Raw genomic sequence first — 26561 nt, forward strand, 5'->3', positions numbered from 1 at the left:
TACTCCAACTGACAAAGGTAGAGAAGAGGAGGTAGAATCAGAGAAGTGAAAGAGCGATTAGATAGGTAGGATGAGAACCAAGTAAGGGCTGTGTCCTGAAGACCTAGGGATTGTAGTGTTTGTATGAGAAGAGAGTGGTCAACAGTGTCAAAAGCAGCAGAGAGATCTAGAAGAATAAGTAGTGTGTAATGGCCTTTTGATCTAGCAGTGACTAGATCGTTCACTACTTTGGTCAGTGCCGTCTCTGTGGAGTGTTGGGCACGAAAGCCTGATTGAAATGGGTCCAATAAATTGTGGGAGTTAAGAAAGTGTGTAAGGCGAGAGTAGGCAAGTCTCTCAAGTAGCTTGGAGGGACCAGGTAGCTCAGAAATGGGACGGTAGTTAGAGAGTGTGTTTGGGTCTGAGTTGTGTTTTTTTTAGAATGGGAGTAATCACTGCATGTTTAACCAGAGAGGGAAAGATACCAGTAGAGAGAGAGAGAGAGAGAGAGAGATTACACATTTTAGTTAAGGTTGGGATAAGGACAGGAGACAAAGTTTTACTGACCTGTGAGGGTATAGGACCAAGGAGAGAGGTATATTTATTTTTTTATTACCTAGCCAAATGTCCTGTTCTGCCTATGCATAAGTAGCAAACGGACACAAATATAATAACATCAACAAAGTATTTTATATTCTTTCAACTTGAATATATTGCATTTAAGGTAACAAACAATAAGCACACACTATATCCTCATTTTTAGATAAATCTGTTATTAGTGTCTCACACCAAAGCTAGGTGAGCTGGGTTTCCCCCTGGCACTGATATGAGACACTAGTTACAGTAAAACCAATACATTACTCTATAGCTACAAATGTAAACAAATCTCCGCTTTGAAACATACGGTACAATATAAAACAGGAAAAGAATGAGAGAAAATGGCATTGTGGTGTACCATATATTAATAGGGATATAAAATGCTCTTGTGGATGTCTTGTTCATGTAAATCTTTTTGGCACTTTTTTCTGATGGTGAAGGGACAGCTTTCTATCTACATAAATCGCTCTGTAGGTAGATCCCACAACAGAGCAGATGTAACAGTTTTTATGAGCACTACTTATAATTGGAAGAAATAAAAAAGCAACAAGGTACTCAAGGGTCCGAATAAAGCCATCTAAGAGGGGCTATGGACATCCTCCAATCCTGAGTTTGGCAGTTTCATGGCTCAAATTGTTTCCACAAGTCTACAGTCATTTCTGGATCCAGAGAACAAGATTTACTTCAGCTGGGGTTAAAGCCCACTACATGATCAAAGGAATCCACAGCAGCTGCTTTTCTTCTTCTGAGATTCAATGTACTGATGGATCTGAAATTTTGGTTCATCCTGATGGCTTGACCTCTGCTTCAGCTCCCTGTGTAGTAGACACAAATTGCACAAAACCCAAAATGGTGGCAAAACAGATTATGCATTTATATAAGTATTCAACAATAAGCATTCCCTGGTACTTAACACACCACAATAACATGGTGACACCAATGGGATCTTGCTTTTGCAAGGATTATTAGATTCCGTATGTATACATTTATACTGGATTCCTGTTTTAGTCGGTTCTACATTGAGACCACCAAAGAAAGATGCTTGAAGCTTGTTTACGGCAATACATTACTGGTCTATTCTATGCAGTGGTATGGGCCCATGTTTAGGGGTGCGGCCAGCCTCCAGAGGGAATGTTGCTAACCATTAGAGAGTGCATGGTCTAGTTCCCTTGATAAATATACAGTATAATAAGATTTTACTCACCGGTAAATCTATTTCTCGTAGTCCGTAGTGGATGCTGGGAACTCCGTAAGGACCATGGGGAATAGCGGCTCCGCAGGAGACTGGGCACAACTAAAGAAAGCTTTAGGACTACCTGGTGTGCACTGGCTCCTCCCTCTATGACCCTCCTCCAGACCTCAGTTAGGATACTGTGCCCGGAAGAGCTGACACAATAAGGAAAGGATTTGGAATCCCGGGTAAGACTCATACCAGCCACACCAATCACACCGTATAACTCTTGATACTATACCCAGTTAACAGTATGAACAACAACTGAGCCTCATTCAACAGATGGCTCATAACAATAACCCTATAGTTAAGCAATAACTATATACATGTATTGCAGAAAGTCCGCACTTGGGACGGGCTCCCAGCATCCACTACGGACTACGAGAAATAGATATACCGGTGAGTAAAATCTTATTTTCTCTAACGTCCTAAGTGGATGCTGGGAACTCCGTAAGGACCATGGGGATTATATCAAAGCTCCCAAACGGGCGGGAGAGTGCGGATGACTCTGCAGCACCGAATGAGCGAACTCTAGGTCCTCCTCAGCCAGGGTATCAAACTTGTAGAATTTAGCAAATGTGTTTGACCCCGACCAAGTAGCTGCTCGGCAAAGTTGTAAAGCCGAGACCCCTCGGGCAGCCGCCCAAGAAGAGCCCACCTTCCTCGTGGAATGGGCTTTTACAGATTTAGGATGCGGCAGTCCAGCCGCAGAATGTGCAAGTTGAATCGTGCTACAGATCCAGCGAGCAATAGTCTGCTTTGAAGCAGGCGCACCCAACTTGTTGGGTGCATGCAGGATAAATAGCGAGTCAGTCTTTCTGACTCCAGCTGTCCTGGAAACATAGATTTTTAGGGCCCGGACTACGTCCAGCAACTTGGAATCCTCCAAGTCACGAGTAGCCGCAGGCACCACAATAGGCTGGTTCAAATGAAAAGCTGAAACCACCTTTGGGAGAAATTGGGGACGAGTCCTCAATTCCGCCCTATCCATATGGAAAATCAGATAAGGGCTTTTACATGATAAAGCCGCCAATTCTGACACACGCCTGGCCGAAGCCAAGGCCAACAGCATGACCACTTTCCACGTGAGATATTTTAAATCCACGGTCTTAAGTGGTTCAAACCAATGTGACTTTAGGAAATTCAACACCACGTTGAGATCCCAAGGTGCCACTGGGGGCACAAAAGGGGGCTGAATATGCAGCACTCCCTTAACAAATGTCTGAACTTCAGGTAGTGAAGCCAGTTCTTTCTGGAAGAAAATCGATAGAGCCGAAATCTGGACCTTAATGGAACCCAATTTTAGGCCCATAGTCACCCCTGACTGTAGGAAGTGCAGAAAACGGCCCAGCTGACATTCCTCCGTTGGGGCCTTCCTGGCCTCACACCACGCAACATATTTTCGCCATATGCGGTGATAATGGTTTGCGGTCACTTCTTTCCTAGCTTTAATCAGCGTAGGGATGACTTCCTCCGGAATGCCCTTTTCCTTCAGGATCCGGCGTTCAACCACCATGCCGTCAAACGCAGCCGCAGTAAGTCTTGGAACAGACAGGGCTCCTGCTGCAGCAGGTCCTGTCTGAGCGTCAGAGGCCATGGGTCCTCTGAGATCATTTCTTGAAGTTCTGGGTACCAAGCTCTTCTTGGCCAATCCGGAACAATGAGTATAGTTCTTACTCCTCTTCGCCTTATTATCCTCAGTACCTTGGGTATGAGAGGAAGAGGAGGGAACACATAAACCGACTGGTACACCCACGGTGTCACTAGAGCGTCCACAGCTATTGCCTGAGGGTCTCTCGACCTGGCGCAATATCTTTCTAGCTTTTTGTTGAGGCGGGACGCCATCATGTCCACCTGTGGCCGTTTCCAGCGATTTACAATCAGCTGAAAGACTTCTGGATGAAGTCCCCACTCTCCCGGGTGGAGGTCGTGCCTGCAGAGGAAGTCTGCTTCCCAGTTGTCCACTCCCGGAATGAACACTGCTGACAGTGCTAACACGTGATTTTCCGCCCATCGGAGAATCCTTGTGGCTTCTGCCATCGCCGTCCTGCTTCTCGTGCCGCCCTGTCGGTTTACATGGGCGACCGCCGTGATGTTGTCTGACTGGATCAGTACCGGCTGGTTTTGAAGCAGGGGTCTTGCCTGACTTAGGGCATTGTAGATGGCCCTTAGTTCCAGAATATTTATGTGTAGGGAAATCTCCTGGCTTGACCATAGCCCTTGGAAGTTTCTTCCCTGTGTGACTGCCTCCCAGCCTCGAAGGCTGGCATCCGTGGTCACCAGGACCCAGTCCTGTATGCCGAATCTGCGGCCCTCCAGAAGATGAGCACTCTGCAGCCCCCACAGCAGAGACACCCTGGTCCTTGGAGACAGGGTTATCAGCCGATGCATCTGAAGATGGGATCCGGACCACTTGTCCAACAGATCCCACTGAAAGATTCTTGCATGGAACCTGCCGAATGGAATTGCTTCGTAGGAAGCTACCATTTTTCCCAGGACTCGCGTGCAGTGATGCACCGAGACCTGTTTTGGTTTCAGGAGATCTCTGACTAGAGACGACAACTCCTTGGCTTTCTCCTCCGGGAGAAACACCCTTTTCTGGTCTGTGTCCAGAACCATCCCCAGAAACAGTAGACGTGTCGTAGGAACCAGCTGTGACTTTGGAATATTCAGAATCCAACCGTGCTGTTGTAGCACCTCCCGAGATAGTGCTACCCCGACCAACAACTGCTCCCTGGACCTCGCCTTTATAAGGAGATCGTCCAAGTATGGGATAATTAAAACTCCCTTTTTTCGAAGGAGTATCATCATTTCGGCCATTACCTTGGTAAATACCCTCGGTGCCGTGGACAGACCAAACGGCAACGTCTGGAATTGGTAATGGCAGTCCTGTACCACAAATCTGAGGTACTCCTGGTGAGGAAGGTAAATGGGGACATGTAGGTAAGCATCCTTGATGTCCAGTGATACCATGTAATCCCCTTCCTCCAGGCTTGAAATAACCGCCTTGAGTGATTCCATCTTGAACTTGAACCTTTTTATATAGGTGTTTAAGGATTTAAAATTTAAAATGGGTCTCACCGAACCGTCCGGTTTCGGTACCACAAACATTGTGGAATAGTAACCCCTTCCTTGTTGAAGGAGGGGTACCTTGACTATCACCTGCTGCGAATACAGCTTGTGAATTGCCTCCAGCACTGCCTCCCTGTCCGGGGGAGCTGTTGGCAAGGCAGATTTGAGGAAACGGCGAGGGGGAGACGTCTCTAATTCCAGCTTGTACCCCTGAGATACTACTTGTAGAATCCAGGGATCCACCCGTGAGCGAGCCCACTGGTCGCTGAAGTACCTGGCTCCGCCTGTGGAGCCCCAGCGTCATGCGGTGGACTTAGAGGAAGCGGGGGAGGGCTTTTGTTCCTGGGAACTGGCCGTATGCTGCAGCTTTTTTCCTCTACCTCTGCCTCTGGGCAGAAAGGACGCGCCTTTAACCCGCTTGCCTTTCTGGGGCCGAAAGGACTGTACCTGATAATACGGTGCTTTCTTTGGCTGTGAGGGAACATGGGGTAAAAAATAAGAATTTACTTACCGATAATTCTATTTCTCGTAGTCCATAGTGGATGCTGGGGACTCCGTAAGGACCATGGGGAATAGCGGCTCCGCAGGAGACTGGGCACAAAAGTAAAGCTTTAGAACTACCTGGTGTGCACTGGCTCCTCCCCCCATGACCCTCCTCCAAGCCTCAGTTAGGATACTGTGCCCGGACGAGCGTACACAATAAGGAAGGATTTTGAATCCCGGGTAAGACTCATACCAGCCACACCAATCACACCGTACAACTCGTGATCTAAACCCAGTTAACAGCATGATAACAGAGGAGCCTCTAGAAAAGATGGCTCACTACAGCAATAACCCGATTTTTTTAGTAACAATAACTATGTACCAGTATTGCAGACAATCCGCACTTGGGATGGGCGCCCAGCATCCACTACGGACTACGAGAAATAGAATTATCGGTAAGTAAATTCTTATTTTCTCTAACGTCCTAAGTGGATGCTGGGGACTCCGTAAGGACCATGGGGATTATACCAAAGCTCCCAAACGGGCGGGAGAGTGCGGATGACTCTGCAGCACCAAATGAGAGAACTCCAGGTCCTCCTTAGCCAGGGTATCAATTTTGTAGAATCTTACAAACGTATTTGCTCCTGACCAAGTAGCTGCTCGGCAAAGTTGTAAAGCCGAGACCCCTCGGGCAGCCGCCCAAGATGAGCCCATCTTCCTTGTGGAGTGGGCATTTACAGATTTTTGGCTGTGGCAGGCCTGCCACAGATTGTGCAAGCTGAATTGTACTACAAATCCAACGAGCAATAGTCTGCTTAGAAGCAGGAGCACCCAGCTTGTTGGGTGCATACAGGATAAACAGCGAGTCAGATTTTCTGACTCCAGCCGTCCTGGAAACATATATTTTCAGGGCCCTGACAACGTCTAGCAACTTGGAGTCCTCCAAGTCCCTAGTAGCCGCAGGCACCACAATAGGTTGGTTCAGGTGAAACGCTGAAACCACCTTAGGGAGAAACTGAGGACGAGTCCTCAAATCCGCCCTGTCCGAATGGAAAATCAGATAAGGGCTTTTACAGGATAAAGCCGCCAATTCTGACACGCGCCTGGCCCAGGCCAGGGCCAACAGCATGACCACTTTCCATGTGAGATATTTTAACTCCACAGATTTAAGTGGTTCAAACCAATGTGACTTTTGGAACCCAAAAACTACATTGAGATCCCAAGGTGCCACTGGAGGCACAAAAAGAGGCTGTATATGCAGAACCCCTTTTACAACGTCTGAACTTCAGGGACTGAAGCTAGTTCTTTTTGGAAGAAAATTGACAGGGCCGAAATTTGAACCTTAATGGACCCCAATTTTTCCTCCGTCGGGCCTTACTGGCCTCGCACCACGCAACATATTTTCGCCAAATGCGGTGATAATGTTTTGCGGTTACATCCTTCCTGGCTTTGATCAGGATAGGGATGACTTCATCCGGAATACCTTTTTTCCTTCAGGATCCGGCGTTCAACCGCCATGCCGTCAAACGCAGCCGCGGTAAGTCTTGGAACAGACAGGGTCCTTGCTGGAGCAGGTCCCTTCTTAGAGGTAGAGGCCACGGATCCTCCGTGAGCATCTCTTGAAGTTCCAGTTACCAAGTCCTTCTTGGCCAATCCGGAGCCATGAATATAGTGCTTACTCCTCTCCATCTTATCAATCTCAGTACCTTGGGTATGAGAGGCAGATGAGGGAACACATACACTGACTGGTACACCCACGGTGTTACCAGAGCGTCTACAGCTATTGCCTGAGGGTCCCTTGACCTGGCGCAATACCTGTCGAGTTTTTCCCAACGGTTTATAATCATGTGGAAGACTTCTGGGTGAAGTCCCCACTCTCCCGGGTGGAGGTCGTGTCTGCTGAGCAAGTCTGCTTCCCAGTTGTCCACTCCCGGAATTCTGCCATTGCCCTCCTGCTTCTTGTGCCACCTTGTCTGTTTACGTGGGTGACTGCCGTGATGTTGTCCGACTGGATCAACTCCGGCTGACCTTGAAGCAGAGGTCTTGCTAAGCTTAGAGCATTGTAAATGGCCCTTAGCTTCAGGATATTTATGTGAAGTGATGTCTCCAGGCTTGACCATAAGCCCTGGAAATTCCTTCCCTGTGTGACTGCTCCCCAGCCTCGCAGGCTGGCATCCGTGGTCACCAGGACCCAGTCCTGAATGCCGAATCTGCGGCCCTCTAGAAGATGAGCACTCTGCAACCAACACAGGAGGGACACCCTTGTTCTTGGTGACAGGGTTATCCGCTGATGCATCTGAAGATGCGACCCGGACCATTTGTCCAGCAGGTCCCACTGGAAAGTTCTTGCGTGGAATCTGCCGAATGGGATTGCTTCGTAGGAAGCCACCATTTTACCCAGAACCCTTGTGCATTGATGCACTGAGACTTGGCTCGGTTTTAGGAGGTTCCTGACTAGCTCGGATAACTCCCTGGCTTTCTCCTCCGGGAGAAACACCTTTTTCTGGACTGTGTCCAGGATCATCCCTAGGAACAGAAGACGAGTCGTCGGAACCAGCTGCGATTTTGGAATATTGAGAATCCAATCGTGCTGCCGCAACACTACCTGAGATAGTGCTACACCGACCTCCAACTGTTCCCTGGATCTTACCCTTATCAGGGAATCGTCCAAGTAAGGGATAACTAAAATTCCCTTCCTTCGAAGGAATATCATCATTTCGGCCATTACCTTGGTAAAGACCCGGGGTGCTGTGGACCATCCATACGGCAGCGTCTGAACTGATAGTGACAGTTCTGTACCATAAACCTGAGGTACCCTTGGTGAGAAGGGTAAATTTGGACATGAAGGTAAGCATCCTTGATGTCCCGAGACATCATGTAGTCCCCTTCTTCCAGGTTCGCAATCACTGCTCTGAGTGACTCAATCTTGAATTTGAACCTCTGTATGTAAGTGTTCAAAGATTTTAGATTTAGAATCGGTCTCACCGAGCCGTCCGGCTTCGGTACCACAACAGTGTGGAATAATACCCCGTTCCCTGTTGCAGGAGGGGTACCTTGATTATCACCTGCTGGGAATACAGCTTGTGAATGGCTTCCAAAACTGTCTCCCTGTCAGAAGGAGACATCGGTAAAGCCGACTTTAGGAAACGGCGAGGGGGAGACGTCTCGAATTCCAATTTGTACCCCTGAGATATCACCTGAAGGATCCAGGGGTCTACTTGCGAGTGAGCCCACTGCGCGCTGAAATTCATTGAGACGGGCCCCCCACCGTGCCTGATTCTGCTTGTAAAGCCCCAGCGTCATACTGAGGGCTTGGCAGAGGCGGGAGAGGGTTTCTGTTCCTGGGAACTGGCTGATTTCTGCAGCCTTTTTCCTCTCCCTCTGTCACGGGGCAGAAATGAGGAACCTTTTGCCCGCTTGTCCACGAAAAGACTGCGCCTGATAATACGGCGTCTTCTCATGTTGAGAGGCGACCTGGGGTACAAACGTGGATTTCCCAGCTGTTGCCGTGGCCACCAGGTCTGAAAGACCGACCCCAAATAACTCCTCCCCTTAATAAGGCAATACTTCCAAATGCCGTTTGAAATCCGCATCACCTGACCACTGTCGTGTCCATAACCCTCTACTGGTAGAAATGGACAACGCACTTAGACTTGATGCCAGTCGGCAAATATTCCGCTGTGCATCACGCATATATAGAAATGCATCTTTTAAATGCTCTATAGGCAAAAATATACTGTCCCTATCTAGGGTATCAATATTTTCAGTCAGGGAATCCGACCACGCCAACCCAGCACTGCACATCCAGGCTGAGGCGATTGCTGGTCGCAGTATAACACCAGTATGTGTGTAAATACATTTTAGGATACCCTCCTGCTTTCTATCAGCAGGATCCTTAAGGGCGGCCATCTCAGGAGAGGGTAGAGCCCTTACAAGCGTGTGAGCGCTTTATCCACCCTAGGGGGTGTTTCCCAACGTACCCTAACCTCTGGCGGGAAAGGATATAATGCCAATAACATTTTAGAAATTATCAGTTGTTATCGGGGGAAACCCACGCATCATCACACACCTCATTTAATTTCTCAGATTCAGGAAAACTACAGGTAGTTTTTCCTCACCGAACATAATACCCCTTTTTGGTGGTACTCGTATTATCAGAAATGTGTAAAACATTTTTCATTGCCTCCATCATGTAACGTGTGGCCCTACTGGAAGTCACATTTGTCTCTTCACCGTCGACACTGGAGTCAGTATCCGTGTCGGCGTCTATATCTGCCATCTGAGGTAACGGGCGCTTTAGAGCCCCTGACGGCCTATGAGACGTCTGGACAGGCACAAGCTGAGTAGCCGGCTGTCTCATGTCAACCACTGTCTTTTATACAGAGCTGACACTGTCACGTAATTCTTCCAACAGTTCATCCACTCAGGTGTCGACCCCCTAGGGGGTGACATCACTATTACAGGCAATCTGCTCCGTCTCCACATCATTTTTCTCCTCATACATGTCGACACAAACGTACCGACACACAGCACACACACAGGGAATGCTCTGATAGAGGACAGGACCCCACTAGCCCTTTGGGGAGACAGAGGGAGAGTTTGCCAGCACACACCAGAGCGCTATATATATATACAGGGATAACCTTATATAAGTGTTTTTCCCCTTATAGCTGCTGTATCTTTAATACTGCGCGTAATTAGTGCCCCCCCTCTCTTTTTTAACCCTTTCTGTAGTGTAGTGACTGCAGGGGAGAGCCAGGGAGCTTACCTCCAACGGAGCTGTGAGGGAAAATGGCGCCAGTGTGCTGAGGAGATAGGCTCCGCCCCCTTCTCGGCGGCCTTATCTCCCGTTTTTCTATGTATTCTGGCAGGGGTTAAATGCATCCATATAGCCCAGGAGCTATATGTGATGCATTTTTTGCCATCCAAGGTGTTTTTATTGCGTCTCAGGGCGCCCCCCCCCCAGCGCCCTGCACCCTCAGTGACCGGAGTGTGAAGTGTGCTGAGAGCAATGGCGCACAGCTGCAGTGCTGTGCGCTACCTTGTTGAAGACAGGACGTCTTCTGCCGCCGATTTTCCGGACCTCTTCTGTCTTCTGGCTCTGTAAGGGGGCCGGCGGCGCGGCTCTGGGACCCATCCATGGCTGGGCCTGTGATCGTCCCTCTGGAGCTAATGTCCAGTAGCCTAAGAAGCCCAATCCACTCTGCACTCAGGTGAGTTCACTTCTTCTCCCCTTAGTCCCTCGATGCAGTGAGCCTGTTGCCAGCAGGTCTCACTGAACATAAAAAAACCTAAAACTAAACTTTTCACTAAGCAGCTCAGGAGAGCCACCTAGTGTGCACCCTTCTCGTTCGGGCACAAAAATCTAACTGAGGCTTGGAGGAGGGTCATGGGGGGAGGAGCCAGTGCACACCAGGTAGTTCTAAAGCTTTACTTTTGTGCCCAGTCTCCTGCGGAGCCGCTATTCCCCATGGTCCTTACGGAGTCCCCAGCATCCACTTAGGACGTTAGAGAAATGCTGACTTCCCAGCTGTCGCTGTGGAAACAAGGTCCGAGAGACCATCCCCAAACAACTCCTCACCCTTGTAAGGCAAAACTTCCATGTGCCTTTTAGAATCTGCATCCCCTGTCCACTGCCGAGTCCATAAACCCCTCCTGGCAGAAATGGACATTGCACTTATTTTAGATGCCAGCCGGCAAATATCCCTCTGTGCATCTCTCATGTATAAGACTGCGTCTTTAATATGCTCTATGGTTAGCAATATAGTGTCCCTGTCTAAGGTATCAATATTTTCTGACAGGGAATCTGACCACGCAGCTGCAGCACTGCACATCCATGCTGAAGCAATAGCTGGTCTCAGTATAATACCTGAGTGTGTATAAACAGACTTCAGGATAGCCTCCTGCTTCCTATCAGCAGGCTCCTTTAGGGCGGCCGTGTCCGGAGACGGTAGTGCCACCTTCTTTGACAGGCGTGTGAGCGCTTTATCTACCCTAGGGGATGTCTCCCAACGTGACCTATCCTCTGGCGGGAAAGGGTACGCCATTAGTAACTTTTTAGAAATTACTAGTTTCTTATCGGGGGAAGCCTACGCTTCTTCACACACTTCATTTAATTCATCAGAAGGGGGAAAAACCACTGGTAGTTTTTTCTCCCCAAACATAATACCCTTTTTTGTGGTACCTGGGGTAATATCAGAAATGTGCAACACATTTTTCATTGCCGTAATCATGTAACGTGTGGCTCTATTGGAATGTACACTAGTCTCATCATCGTCGACACTGGAGTCAGTATCTGTGTCGACATCTGTGTCTGCCATCTGAGGTAGCGGGCGTTTTAGAGCCCCTGATGGCTTTTGAGACGTCTGGGCAGGCACGGGCTGAGAAGCCGGCTGTCCCACATCTGAAATGTCGTCAAACCTTTTATGTAAGGAGTTGACACTGTCGCGTAATTCCTTCCACATATCCATCCACTCAGGTGTCGACCCCACAGGGGGTGACATCACATTTATCGGAACCTGCTCCGCCTCCACATAAGCCTCCTCATCAAACATGTCGACACAGCCGTACCGACACACCGCACACACACAGGGACCCCACAAAGCCCTTTGGGGAGACAGAGTATGCCAGCACACACCAGAGCGCTATATAAAACAGGGATACACACTACACAGTGATTTTACCCCTTGTAGCTGCTTATATATCACAGATTGCGCCTAAATTTAGTGCCCCCCCTCTCTTTTTTACCCTATGTAGTCTGGAACTGCAGGGGAGAGCCTGGGGAGCGATCCTTCCAGCGGAGCTGTGAGGGAAAATGGCGCCAGTGTGCTGAGGGAGATAGCCCCGCCCCTTTTCCGGCGGGCTTCTCCCGCTTTTTTTATACAGTTATGGCAGGGGATTTTACACATATATAGTCTTAAAGGCTATATTATGTGTTCATTTGCCAAGTAAGGTACTTATATTGCAGCCCAGGGCGCCCGCCCCCCCAGGGCACTGCACCCATCAGTGACCGGAGTATGTGGTGTGCCTGGGGAGCAATGGCGCACAGCTGCAGTGCTGTGCGCTACCTTAATGAAGACCGAAGTCTTCTGCCGCCGATTTCCAGGAACGTCTTCTTGCTTCTGGCTCTGCTAGGGGGACGGCGGAGCGGCTCCGGGACCGGACGACCGAGGCTGGGCCTGTGTTCGATCCCTCTGGAGCTAATGGTGTCCAGTAGCCTAGAAGCCCAAGCTAGCTGCAAGCAGGTAGGTTCGCTTCTCTCCCCTAGGTCCCTCGTAGCAGTGAGTCTGTTGCCAGCAGATCTCACTGAAAATAAAAAACCTAAATATTACTTTCTTTCTAAGAGCTCAGGAGAGCCCCTAGTGTGCATCCAGCTCGGCCGGGCACAAAATTCTAACTGAGGTCTGGAGGAGGGTCATAGAGGGAGGAGCCAGTGCACACCAGGTAGTCCTAAAGCTTTCTTTAGTTGTGCCCAGTCTCCTGCGGAGCCGCTATTCCCCATGGTCCTTACGGAGTTCCCAGCATCCACTTAGGACGTTAGAGAAATAGTAGTTAGTGGTAGTACAGGCAGGGCCGGTGCAAGGTTTCGGGTCACCCTAGGCAATACTCCTCCTCCCCCCCCCACACACACACACACACACAGGTGGCATCTTATAAGTACATGCCTTAAATGTAAAAACTTATGTGAGCATATTCAATTGGGTGCGCAAATTTTGCGGTAAAAATCACCACTGCTATTGCAACCTTTTTTTCATTGCCGCAGGTATGCAAACCCCTGATACCTGTGGTATCCAATTGATAAATAAAAACTTGTGGTAATATTTACTGCAAAAATCCATGATGGGAATTTAATTTTATTATTTTAAATCAGCCTGCACTCCCCCAACCCCCAAATAAATAAATAAAACATTGCTGCCCTCTCTTTGCTGTCCCAGCTCCGTTTGATCCAATAATCAGGCGCAGCACTGCCACACCTGGAGAGGAGCGATGCTGTATCCACCGGTGAGAGGACAAACAGGACAAGACAGTTGAGATAGAGAGGAGGAATAGTGGGAGATGGGAGAGAGAGAGAAGAAAAATAGATGGAGACAGGAAAAAGAGGAGGAATAGGGGGAGAAGGGAAAGAGAGGATGGGGGAAAGAGGAAGAAAAGGGAAAGAGGAGGAATAGGGGGGAATGGGAAAGAGAGGAGGAATGGGGGGGGTAAGCGAAAGAGAGGAGGATGGGGAAATAGGAAAGAGAGGAGGAATGGGGGGGGTAAGCGAAAGAGAGGAGGATGGGGAAATAGGAAAGAGAGGAGGAATAGGGGGAAATGGAAAAGAGGAAGAATAGAGGGAGATGGTAAAGAGGAGGAATAGGGGGAGACAGGAAAGAGGAGGAATAGGGGGAGACAGGAAAGAGGAGGAATAGGGGGAGACAGGAAAGAGGAGGAATAGAAGGAGAAGGGAAAGAGGAGGAATAGGGGGAGATAGGAAAGAGGAGGAATAGGGGGAGACAGGAAAGAGGAGGAATAGGGGGAGAAGGGAAAGAGGAGGAATAGGGGGAGAAGGGAAAGAGAGGATGGGGGAAAGAGGAGGAAAAGGGAAAGAGGAGGAATAGGGGGAAATGGGAAAGAGAGGATGGGGGAAATAGGAAAGAGGAGGAATAGGTGGAAAAGGAAAAGAGGAGGAGGATGGGGAAATAGGAAAGAGAGGAGGAATAAGGGGAGACGGGAAAGAGGAGGAATAGGGGGAGACGGGAAAGAGGAGGAATAGGGGGAGACGGGAAAGAGGAGGAAAAGGGGGAGACGGGAAAGAGGAGGAAAAGGGAGAGACGGGAGAGGAGGAGGAATAGGGGGGAGACGGGAGAGAGAGGAAGAATAGGGGAGAGACGGGAGAGAGAGGAGGAATAGGGGGGAGACGGGAGAGAGAGGAGGAATAGGGGGGAGACGGGAGAGAGAGGAGGAATAGGGGGGAGACGGGAGAGAGAGGAGGAATAGGGGGGAGACGGGAGAGAGAGGAGGAATAGGGGGGAGACGGGAGAGAGAGGAGGAATAGGGGGGAGACGGGAGAGAGAGGAGGAATAGGGGGGAGACGGGAGAGAGAGGAGGAATAGGGGGGAGACGGGAGAGAGAGGAAGAATAGGGGAGAGACGGGAGAGAGAGAGGAGGAATAGGGGAGAGACGGGAGAGAGAGGAGGAATAGGGGGGAGACGGGAGAGAGAGGAAGAATAGGGGAGAGACGGGAGAGAGAGGAGGAATAGGGGGGAGACGGGAGAGAGAGGAGGAATAGGGGGGAGACGGGAGAGAGAGGAGGAATAGGGGGGAGACGGGAGAGAGAGGAGGAATAGGGGGGAGACGGGAGAGAGAGGAGGAATAGGGGGGAGACGGGAGAGAGAGGAAGAATAGGGGAGAGACGGGAGAGAGAGCGGAGGAATAGGGGAGAGACGGGAGAGAGAGCAAGAATAGGGAAGAGAGGAAGAATAGGGGGAAATGGGAGAGAAGAACAAAGAGGAGATGGCAGAAAGAGATACCCAGGAGAAGGCAGGAAGGTATTTACCTGGCTGTAGTGTATTTCTGTGATAGTGTAATGCACAGATAATTAAGTTATGAAAGGTACTTATAGTACAGAGATGAGTCCCTTGGTAGCAGATGCTTTCTGGGATCCAAAACTTTCCTCCCTCGCAGTAAGAAGCCATAGGTTGTGTCATTGGCATAATGTTGCAGTATATGTATGTGCACAGTATATATAATTTGTATTGGGGGGGAGGGGGGGGGGGGGGGGGGTATATGTATATATATACATACATACATATACACACACACACACATGTATTTCATATATCTATCTGGATAGATATACAGACACACACAGCAGTAGCAGCTAACCTATTGTACCCCCCCCCCCCCCCCCCCCCCAATACATATGAGCGGCAGGAACCCCCCTTTTCCCATCCATAGCGGTGGCCAGAAATCCTCCACATTATACAGGAGTGGTGGCAAACCCACCTTCTCCCTCATAGTAGCGGAAGTGTCCAGTGAATCCCCCCTGTCCCACCACACATGTGACATGAGCAGCAGCAGCGGCAGGCACCCCTTCTCTCCACAGCTGTAGCAGCCGGCAATTCCCCCAGCCACATGCCCGTCTGCCTGGCCGCCTCAATAGCAGTAGCAGCGGCGGTGGCAAGCGCATTCCCCGCACCTGACAATACACACGGCACGCTCCTCCATCCCCACCATACACACTCAGCGGCATCTTTCTCCTACCCCATCCTGCAAGAAACACAGCAGCCGGCATTTTCTCCTTACTCTCCCGCCCCACAGCACACACTTTATCAGTCATCAGTAACTCCACCCCCCCCCCGCGTGTCCCGGAGCACTAGTTGGCCTCTCCCCCCTCCAGAGGAGAGCAGCGGTAGGTGGGCAACCACTCGCCGCCAACCCCGCTCCCTCCTCTCTCCATCTCACTCCGCAATAGCAGCAGCCATCGGTAAACCTCATACCCTCAGCAACACTCCCCACAAGCAGGGAACTAGTGACAGCGGTGGCTATGGATCATTAGACCCACAGCCGCCGCTGGCTAGAGCAATATGTGAAAGAAAGATTCATTTTTCAGTATGACAGACGTAGCGGCGCCCTCCAGTGGCCGGCGCCCATAGGCAGCTGCCTAAAGCTGCCTAATGGTGGCGCCGGCCCTGAGTACAGGACATGCATGATAATGTACCAGATTAATTAAAGCAATGCATTGTAGTGCTGTGTAGTGTATTGTAGCATATGTTAAATGTATAACTTAATTACAAAGTCTGAAACCTGATACAGAGAGGAAGGGATGGCTGGCAGTGGGACCCACCGGGGGTTTCCCCTGTACCCCGGTGGGCCAATCCGGCCCTGCATGGGAGGTATAAAAGGGGAATCTGTGTCTATTATGAACAGCTACTCGTCTCACTTAGGTAAATTTGAGGAGGTAAGAGATGAAAGAAGTAGTGCGTACAGTATACCCTCCAACATATCTCTCTGAAAAATCGGTACATTATGGACGACGGGGCGTGGCCACGGGTAAAGGGGGCATGCCCATGGGTAAAGGGCAGCAGGGTAAGTCTCAGTTCTTATCTTTCTTTTGTCTCTTTAGCTTCTTCTTCCAGTTTATCATCTTTAATCTTTGCCACCCTCTCATTCCCACTCCCACGCCTATCCTCTTTGCCGTCAGACTGTTGTATTTCATTTCTACAGTCTGTCTTCCCTGACTTGCACTCATGCGTTGCCTCCCTCTTTCCGTCAGTCCCTGCCCTCTCTCGATGCTGTGCCTTGTCTGTGCTGCTCTGTCTCTCCGCCCAGGCTCTCTCCCCCTTCTGTGCTCTCCCCCGTTTTCAGTTCCGTGTGCTTTGCAGCGTTGCAAACAGCCATGGAATGATGGGGAAGGGAGCCGCCGGTCACTGAGCAGCGCTGCGGGAGTCCCTGTCCCCACAGCGCTCCTAACTAAGAAGTCCGGTACAAACCGGTACATGGATTTTAGCCGTACAGACCATGAAAAAACGGTACTGTACTGGCTAATACGTTACAGTTAGAGGGTATGGTATAGTACTTCATCTCTGGGATGGATGAGATATGTCATAAAATGATTTAAGACAGTAACAAAGATATGCATACTGTATATTAACACCACTAACATTATAGCCTTCTAATGTACTCACTTAGCTACAGCCATAAATGCCAGTTCCACATTCACACCGGTCTTTGCACTAGTTTCCATGAAGGGGATTCCATACTCCTGAAGATTACACAAAAATATTATTAAAGCCAATGTCCTGGGGAGAGAGACAAATTAAAGTAATACAGTTTTGCAATTTCTGACCTTCGCCAAAGACTCCCCATCTTCAGTTCTGACAACACGTCCGCTAGTTATGTCACTCTGCAAACCAGATGGTACAGAAGTATATGAGACAGCAACACAAAGCCCGCTCAAGCTATACAATCACACAGAACTATTTATTTACACCTGGGGTGAACATTTCTAATATAAACATTCAAAGTTTGTTAACAAAACAAAACAAATCCTACTGTAATAACTAGTGATGAGCGGGTTCGGTTCTTTGGGATCCGAACCCCCCCCGAACTTCACCCTTTTACACGGCTCCGAGGCAGACTCGGATCTTCCCGCCTTGCTCGGTTAACCTGAGCGCGCCCGAACGTCATCACCCCGCTGTCGGATTCTCGCGAGATTCGTATTCTATATAAGGAGCCGCACGTCGCCGCCATTTTCACTCGTGCTTTGGAGATGATAGCGAGAGGACGTGGCTGCGTTCTCTCAGTTTCTGTGTTCAGTGTGCTTACAAATATCTGTGCTCAGTGTGCTTGCAAATATCTGTGCTCAGTGTGCTTGCAAATATCTGTGCTCAGTGTGCTTGCAAATATCTGTGCTCAGTGTGCTTGCAAAGATCTACGTTCTCTGCCTGAAAAACGCTCCATATCTGTGCTGCATTGAAGTATATAGTAGGACAGTGCAGAATTTTGCTGTGACCACCAGTATATATATAGCAGTACGGTACAGTAGTTCACTGCTCTACCTCTGTGTCGTCAAGTATACTATGCATCCATACCTGTGCTGCATTTTAGATGTGCGCAGTATATAGTAGGAGGACAGTGCAGAATTTTGCTGACCACCAGTATATATATAGCAGTACGGTACAGTAGTTCACTGCTCTACCTCTGTGTCGTCAAGTATACTATGCATCCATACCTGTGCTGCATTTTAGTTGTGCGCAGTATATAGTAGGAGGACAGTGCAGAATTTTGCTGACCACCAGTATATATATAGCAGTACGGTACAGTAGTCCACTGCTCTACCTCTGTGTCGTCAAGTATACTATGCATCCATACCTGTGCTGCATTTTAGTTGTGCGCAGTATATAGTAGGAGGACAGTGCAGAATTTTGCTGACCACCAGTATATATATATTGTCACAACTGAGGGCCTGAGCTGACAGGAGGCAGCCTCAGTTGTAGGGGCTGAGATGTAACGGAACCTGGGAGGTTGTATCAGACCCCTAGACATGAAAGTAACATGTAGAATAACTGCCCGAAGGCGTGACCACGACAACCAGGATAAAAGTCAATGATGTTTATTATGACAAATTCCGTAACACAGCAGCAGTAAAGGAAACATAAAAGTCAACAGAGGATAAATACAATTCCTGGGTACTACAGGGTGGCAAGGGCCACAGGCACTGGTAGTGTGAGACAGTTCTTATAATCTTCTAGTTGGAAAGTCCTTACCAGGCCTGACTGTAGCAATGGAGAGAACCCAGGATCGTACCAGCTGATGTTCCAGGAAAGGCTGGGCTGCTGAAGGTAAAACGGCTGCTGTGGATACTGGCTGGAACCAGACTGTTGTTGGTACGGAGTGGATACTGGCTGGAACCAGTTAAATAATAAACGAACTTGAGAGCGATGAAATAATAATGAAGTTTGGAGTTTGAGAGCGGTGAAATAATAATACCGGTGGAGAGTGGTAAACTGCAGAAAAGGACACCGGCCCTTTAAGAGAAGCTATACACTGCTGGAAGCTGGGCTGGAAGCAGGTGATTGTTTGAGAGTGGTGAAATAATAATACCGGTGGAGAGTGGTAAACTGCAGAAAGGACACCGGCCCTTTAAGAGAAGCTGTACACTGCTGGAAGCTGGGCTGGAAGCAGGTGATTGTTGTAGCTGGAAACAGGTGAGTCCAGAATGGATCGGGGAGTCAGGCTACACCGCAGATGGAATGCTGGTGCGGGTCTCTATAGCAGAAGTCTGGAGACAGGAGCTGGAACCTGGAAGACAACCACAGGAGAGAGACAAACTGGAACTAGGTTAGACAACCAAAGCACTGACGCCTTCCTTGCTCAGTCACAGCATACTTATACCTGCAGCAAGGAAGGGGTTGGCTAGGCAATTATGCAAATCAACAATACAGACAGCAGATTGGTGGAAATAATCAGATGACAAAATCCAAGATGGTTGCGCCCATGCAGACACTTGGAGGGAAGTTTGGTTTGTAATCCATGTTAGAATTGAAACAGTAATGGCGACGCCGGCCACAGGAGACAGGAGACGCCAGACTGACAAGCGCACATTTAACCACGCGGGCACAGCGGAGGCCGCGGCTGATGAAATCACCACTCTGACATTCTGCATGTGGAAACTCAGGAACAGCGGAATCCGGTCCTGGAACGCTGAGCCAGCCTTAGGAGGCATCTGAAGGGTAAGTAATGGCGTCCAGATACCCGGATCGTGACAGCACCCCCCCCCTTTAGGAGTGGCCCCAGGACACTTCTTAGGCTTTAAAGGAAACTTTGCGTGGAAATTTCGGACCAAGGCAGGAGCATGGACGTCTGAGGCATTGGTCCAAGAGCGTTCTTCAGGACCATAGCCCTTCCAGTCAATGAGGTATTGTAACTGACCGTAACGGAAACGTGAGTCCAAAATCTTGGCCACCTCGTACTCGACTCCCCGTTGAGTCTGAACTTTGGGAGCTGGAGGAAGTGCGGAATGAAACCGATTCAGGATCAGCGGTTTCAACAAAGAAACATGAAATGTCCTGGGTATTTTCAAGAAGGATGGTAACTGTAACCTGTAGGCAACAGGATTGATGACTTGTTCAATCTTGAAGGGTCCGATGTAGCGAGGTGCAAATTTCATGCTGGGAACTCTCAACCTCAAATTCTTCGTGGACAGCCACACACGATCACCCACCTTGAGAGCAGGAACCGCTCTACGCTTCCTATCGGCAAACTTCTTATACCTGAATGAGGCTTTAAGCAGGGCTGCGCGGACGTTCCTCCAGTTATTTGAAAACTGACGCAAGGTGACATCCACTGCTGGAACAGAAGTTGCGGGAAGCGGTTGGAATTCTGGGACTTTAGGGTGGAATCCATAATTAATGAAGAATGGTGTAGAAGAAGATGAGGAATGGTATTGATTGTTGTGGCTGAACTCGGCCCAAGGAAGGAGTTGAACCCAGTCATCTTGAGAGGAAGACACATATATACGGAGGAAGGCCTCCAAGTCCTGATTCACCCTCTCGGTTTGACCATTGGTCTGAGGATGGTAAGCCGTGGAAAACTTTAACTTGACTTGGAGGGCTTGACACAAACTTCGCCAAAATTTGGCTACAAATTGTACTCCACGATCCGAGATGATCTCTTCAGGAAGACCGTGAAGTCGGAAGATCTCTTGTATAAACACTTGAGCCAACTTGGAAGCTGACGGAAGACCGGTGAGAGGGATGAAATGTGCCATCTTGGTGAACCGGTCAACTACCACCCAGATGGTATTAAACTTGTTGCAGATAGGTAGATCGGAAACAAAGTCCATCGACAAATGGGTCCAAGGTCGACGGGGAACAGATAATGGAACCAGTTGCCCCGCAGGCGACTGGCGGGAGACTTTGTGTTGGGCACACTTTGGGCAGGAGGCAATAAATTCCATAACGTCCTTCTTCAGAGTTGGCCACCAGTAGGACCTAGAAATAAATTCAAGGGTTTTTTGAATGCCTGTATGTCCAGCAAAACGGGAAGCATGGGCCCAATGCATGAGCTTCTTCCTTAGAACTGGCTTAACAAAACTTTTCCCTGGTGGAGGCGTAGAGTCCATCCCTACCGTGGAGAATGCCAACGGATTAATAATAGGATGCTTGTCTGCAGACTCGGACTCATTTTCTTGCTCCCATGAGCGGGAAAGGGCATCGGCCTTACGATTCTGAGAACCCGGACAGAACTGGAGTTTAAAGTCAAACCTAGAGAAGAAAAGTGCCCATCTGGCCTGACGAGGATTCAGACATTGTGCGCCTTTGAGATATAAAAGATTTTTGTGGTCGGTAAGTATGGTGATTGAGTGGGAAGCGCCCTCCAACAGGTATCTCCACTCCTCCAGAGCGAGCTTGATGGCTAGCAACTCCTGATCGCCAATGGCATAGTTGCGCTCAGCTGGGGAGAACTTCCGGGAGAAGAAACTGCAAGGATGTAGATGTCCATCTTTGGCCCTCTGGGATAACACTGCTCCTACTCCAACGGAGGAGGCATCTACCTCTAAGATAAAAGGAGAGTCGGTGTCGGGCTGTTTCAGAACTGGTGCAGAGATGAACCGTTGCTTCAGAAGGTGAAAGGCCTGTGTAGCTTCCTCGGACCACTTGGACGGATTAGAACCTTTCTTGGTTAATGCAGTGATAGGCGCCACAATGGTGGAAAAGTCTCGTATAAATTTTCTATAATAATTGGCGAACCCTAAGAACCTCTGGACCCCTTTGAGGCTTAAGGGTATAGGCCAATTCTGGATTGTTTGGAGTTTCTCAGGATCCATCTCTAGTCCGGAACCGGACACAATGTAACCTAGAAACGGAATGGTTTTAACTTCAAACACACACTTCTCCAATTTACAATAGAGGTGATTGACACGGAGACGGGAAAGAACCTCTTTTACCCAGAAACGATGATCTTCGAGATTATTAGCAAAGATGAGGATGTCGTCTAGATAAACCACGACATGGCGGTACAAGATGTCCCTGAAAATCTCATTCACGAAGTGCTGGAAGACTGCTGGAGCGTTGCTCAATCCGAAGGGCATGACGAGGTACTCATAATGTCCGTCACGGTTGTTAAAGGCGGTCTTCCACTCGTCACCCTCACGGATTCGGATGAGATTGTAGGCACCCCTCAAGTCCAGCTTTGTGAAAATAGTTGCACCACTAACTCTATCAAAGAGCTCGGTAATCAGGGGTAAAGGGTATCGGTTCTTGACGGTAATGTCGTTCAGACCTCTGTAGTCGATGCACGGACGCAGACCACCGTCTTTCTTCTTAACGAAGAAGAAGCCTGCGCCGGCTGGAGAAGAAGATGGTCGGATGAAACCCTTCGCCAGGTTCTCTTTGATGTACTCTTCCATGGAGTGTGTCTCAGGCAGAGACAACGGATAAGTTCGGCCTCGCGGTGGAACCTTCCCTGGAATGAGGTCGATTGGGCAGTCCCATTCTCTTTGAGGAGGAAGGATATCAGCAGAGGCTTTACTGAACACGTCCGTGAAGTCTTGATATGGAGGAGGCGGAACATCAGATGACCTGGGGAAGGAAGAACAAACAGGAAGAACTTTGGCTAAACAAGTCTCAGCACAGGAGGGACCCCATGCCAGTATTTGCGTAGTCGTCCAGTCAATTGATGGGTTGTGGAGACGGAGCCATGGAAGGCCTAAAACCACTGGATGTGTGGCTCTTGGAATCACTAAAAAAGAAATACAGGTTGAGTATCCCTTATCCAAAATGCTTGGGACCAGAGGTATTTTGGATATTGGATTTTTCCGTATTTTGGAATAATTGCATACCATAATGAGATATCATGGCGATGGGACCTAAATCTAAGCACAGAATACATTTATGTTACATATACACCTTATACACACAGCAGGAAGGTAATTTTAGCCAATATTTTTTGTAACTTTGTGCATTACACAAAGTGTGTCTACATTCACACAATTCATTTATGTTTCATATACACCTTATACACACAGCCTGAAGGTCATTTAATACAATATTTTTAATAACTTTGTGTATTAAACACAGTTTGTGTACATTGAGCCATCAGAAAACAAAGGTTTCACTATCTCACTCTCACTCAAAAAAGTCCGTATTTCGGAATATTTGGATATGGGATACTCAACCTGTATACTCAGAATGAAGAACTCCCACTCTCAGACGAACTGGAAGAGTCCTTAAGGAAATGACTGCGTCAAAAATCTTGCTGCCATCCACGGCAGTCAAAGAGATGGACGAGGACAGTCTCTCGGTGGGTAGGGACCACCGTTTAACATAAGCTTCGGTTATGAAATTCCCAGCTGCTCCGGAATCAAGGAGGGCAATGACGTTCCTGTAACGTTGAGCAATTTGGAGCGACACTGGGAGGTTACAGTCATGAGGAGATGGAGAGGAGATCATTACTCCTAGCCGGCCCTCTCCTTGGCGAGCTAGGATCTGGAGTTTCCCGGACGTTTGGGACAGGCATTGATAGTGTGCGACGGAGCTGCACAGTAGAGACAGAGAGACTCAGAGAGACGTCTTCGGCGCTCAGCGGGAGATAGACGGGAACGACTAATTTGCATAGGCTCATCCTTGGATGGAGATGGTTGACGAGGAGGAGGAGCAGAAGATTTAGGAGTAGATGATCTTCCTCGCTCGGTTGCTCTCTCTCTGAAACGTAGATCAACCTTCGTGCAAAGAGAAATTAGCTCATCCAACTTAGAGGGCAAGTCTCTGGTAGCTAACTCATCCTTGATGCGTTCTGATAAGCCATGCCAGAATGCAGCATACAGGGCCTCGTCGTTCCATGCCAGTTCGGATGCCAGGATTTTAAACTGTATAAGATACTGTCCCACAGTACGTGTTCCCTGGCGTAAACGGAGAATCTCAGATGAAGCAGATGTTATCCGGCCTGGCTCGTCGAAGATGCGCCTGAATGTAGCTACAAAGTCAGTATAGGAGGATAGCAGGGGATCAGACTTCTCCCATAAAGGTGATGCCCAGTCAAGGGCTGAGCCACTGAGAAGGGAGATGATATAGGCAATTTTGGTACGGTCACTGAAGAAATTGCCAGGTAGAAGCTCAAAGTGGATTTCACATTGATTGAGAAATCCCCTGCAGAACCTTGGAGATCCATCAAATTTTGCTGGCGTTGGAAGATGAAGATGTGGACTGGAAATGGGTAAGGTGGGTGGGGTTACAGCTGGTGTCACTGTAGTGGACGCACCGGACGTGCCAGGTCCACGGAGGGTCGTTTGAATCCCATCCAGCCGTGTAGAGAGATCCTGGAGACAGCGGATGATGTGGCCCTGTGCAGCCTCCTGATGTTCAAGTCGGGCTGCCAGTTCTTGCATCGGCCTGGCCGCTTGATCCTGGTCTCCGGCTGGATTCATTAGGTCAGTGCTTACTGTCACAACTGAGGGCCTGAGCTGACAGGAGGCAGCCTCAGTTGTAGGGGCTGAGTTGTAACGGAACCTGGGAGGTTGTATCAGACCCCTAGACATGTAAGTAACATGTAGAATAACTGCCCGAAGGCGTGACCACGACAACCAGGATAAAAGTCAATGATGTTTATTATGACAAATTCCGTAACACAGCAGCAGTAAAGGAAACATAAAAGTCAACAGAGGATAAATACAATTCCTGGGTACTACAGGGTGGCAAGGGCCACAGGCACTGGTAGTGTGAGACAGTTCTTATAATCTTCTAGTTGGAAAGTCCTTACCAGGCCTGACTGTAGCAATGGAGAGAACCCAGGATCGTACCAGCTGATGTTCCAGGAAAGGCTGGGCTGCTGAAGGTAAAACGGCTGCTGTGGATACTGGCTGGAACCAGACTGTTGTTGGTACGGAGTGGATACTGGCTGGAACCAGTTAAATAATAAACGAACTTGAGAGCGATGAAATAATAATGAAGTTTGGAGTTTGAGAGCGGTGAAATAATAATACCGGTGGAGAGTGGTAAACTGCAGAAAAGGACACCGGCCCTTTAAGAGAAGCTATACACTGCTGGAAGCTGGGCTGGAAGCAGGTGATTGTTTGAGAGCGGTGAAATAATAATACCGGTGGAGAGTGGTAAACTGCAGAAAGGACACCGGCCCTTTAAGAGAAGCTGTACACTGCTGGAAGCTGGGCTGGAAGCAGGTGATTGTTGTAGCTGGAAACAGATGAGTCCAGAATGGATCGGGGAGTCAGGCTACACCGCAGATGGAATGCTGGTGCGGGTCTCTATAGCAGAAGTCTGGAGACAGGAGCTGGAACCTGGAAGACAACCACAGGAGAGAGACAAACTGGAACTAGGTTAGACAACCAAAGCACTGACGCCTTCCTTGCTCAGGCACAGCATACTTATACCTGCAGCAAGGAAGGGGTTGGCTAGGCAATTATGCAAATCAACAATACAGACAGCAGATTGGTGGAAATAATCAGATGACAAAATCCAAGATGGCTGCGCCCATGCAGACACTTGGAGGGAAGTTTGGTTTGTAATCCATGTGAGAATTGAAACAGTAATGGCGACGCCGGCCACAGGAGACAGGAGACGCCAGACTGACAAGCGCACATTTAACCACGCGGGCACAGCGGAGGCCGCGGCTGATGAAATCACCACTCTGACATTCTGCATGTGGAAACTCAGGAACAGCGGAATCCGGTCCTGGAACGCTGAGCCAGCCTTAGGAGGCATCTGAAGGGTAAGTAATGGCGTCCAGATACCCGGATCGTGACATATATATTATATATATATATATATATATATATATATATATATATATATATATATATATATATATATATATATATATATATAGCAGTACGGTACAGAAGTCCACTGCTCTACCTCTGTGTCGTCAAGTATACTACAAATGTTCAGTAAAATGACCCAAAAATCAAAATTAAAAGCGTCTGATGAGAAGCATAAACTTGCGAATATGCCATTTACGACACGCAGTGGCAAGGAACGGCTGAGGCCCTGGCCTATGTTCATGGCTAGTGGTTCAGATTCACATGAGGATGGAAGCACTCATCCTCTCGCTAGAAAACTGTAGTGCCACTCCTAGATGGGCCAGGTGTTTGTGTCGGCCACTTGGGTCGCTTAGCTTAGCCATCCAGCGACCTTGGTGCACCTCTTTTTTTTCTTTGCATCATGTGCTGTTTGGGGACTATTTTTTAAATCTGCCATCCTGTCTGACACTGCAGTGCCACTCCTAGATGGGCCAGGTGTTTGTGTCGGCCACTTGGGTCGCTTAGCTTAGTCATCCAGCAACCTCGGTGCAAATTTTAGGACTAAAATAATATTGTGAGGTGTTCAGTGTTCAGAATAGACTGGAAATTAGTGGAAATTATGGGATCAAAATGACCCCCAAATTCTACGATTTAAGCTGTTTTTGAGGGTTTTTGGTAAAAAAACACCCGAATCCGCAAAAAAAATTTCAGGGAGGTTTTGCCAAAATGCGTCCGAATCCAAAACACGGCCGCGGAACCGAATCCAAAACCAAAACCCGAAAAATTTCCGGTGCACATCACTAGTAATAACAAAGTCATACAAAGACTACAATGAAAACGGTCAGCATAAAGACTAACGTTAGGAGAACTAAAGGATAATGCAACACTTTATGTCCGAGTTTGGCTGGCATCCCGCCCCTTATTTGACCCATGCTTTATCTCACAAGTTGCTATATCTTCCTT

The 26561-nt window shown here is 48.7% G+C and overlaps 1 protein-coding gene across 7 annotated transcripts in view; it reads right to left on the reverse strand.

The window, feature by feature from the left end:
* RAB37 (RAB37, member RAS oncogene family) overlaps nt 1-26561 on the reverse strand; it is a 286286-nt gene that overhangs the window by 67335 nt on the left and 192390 nt on the right. For 6 of the 7 annotated variants that reach the window (XM_063960686.1, XM_063960692.1, XM_063960685.1 and 3 more), the window contains 3 exons: nt 17190-17246; nt 17029-17105; nt 571-1391 (listed from right to left, as the gene is read on the reverse strand). In XM_063960686.1, the coding sequence (XP_063816756.1) occupies nt 1289-1391; nt 17029-17105; nt 17190-17246 (237 nt within the window). In that variant the 3' untranslated portion in view covers nt 571-1288. Of the gene's footprint in view, nt 1-570; nt 1392-17028; nt 17106-17189; nt 17247-26561 lie in introns of those variants that run through there. The other variant, XM_063960687.1, reaches the window with a different exon arrangement.

This window comes from Pseudophryne corroboree, chromosome 3 (assembly GCF_028390025.1).
Source record: "Pseudophryne corroboree isolate aPseCor3 chromosome 3, aPseCor3.hap2, whole genome shotgun sequence".
NCBI lineage: Eukaryota > Metazoa > Chordata > Amphibia > Anura > Myobatrachidae > Pseudophryne > Pseudophryne corroboree.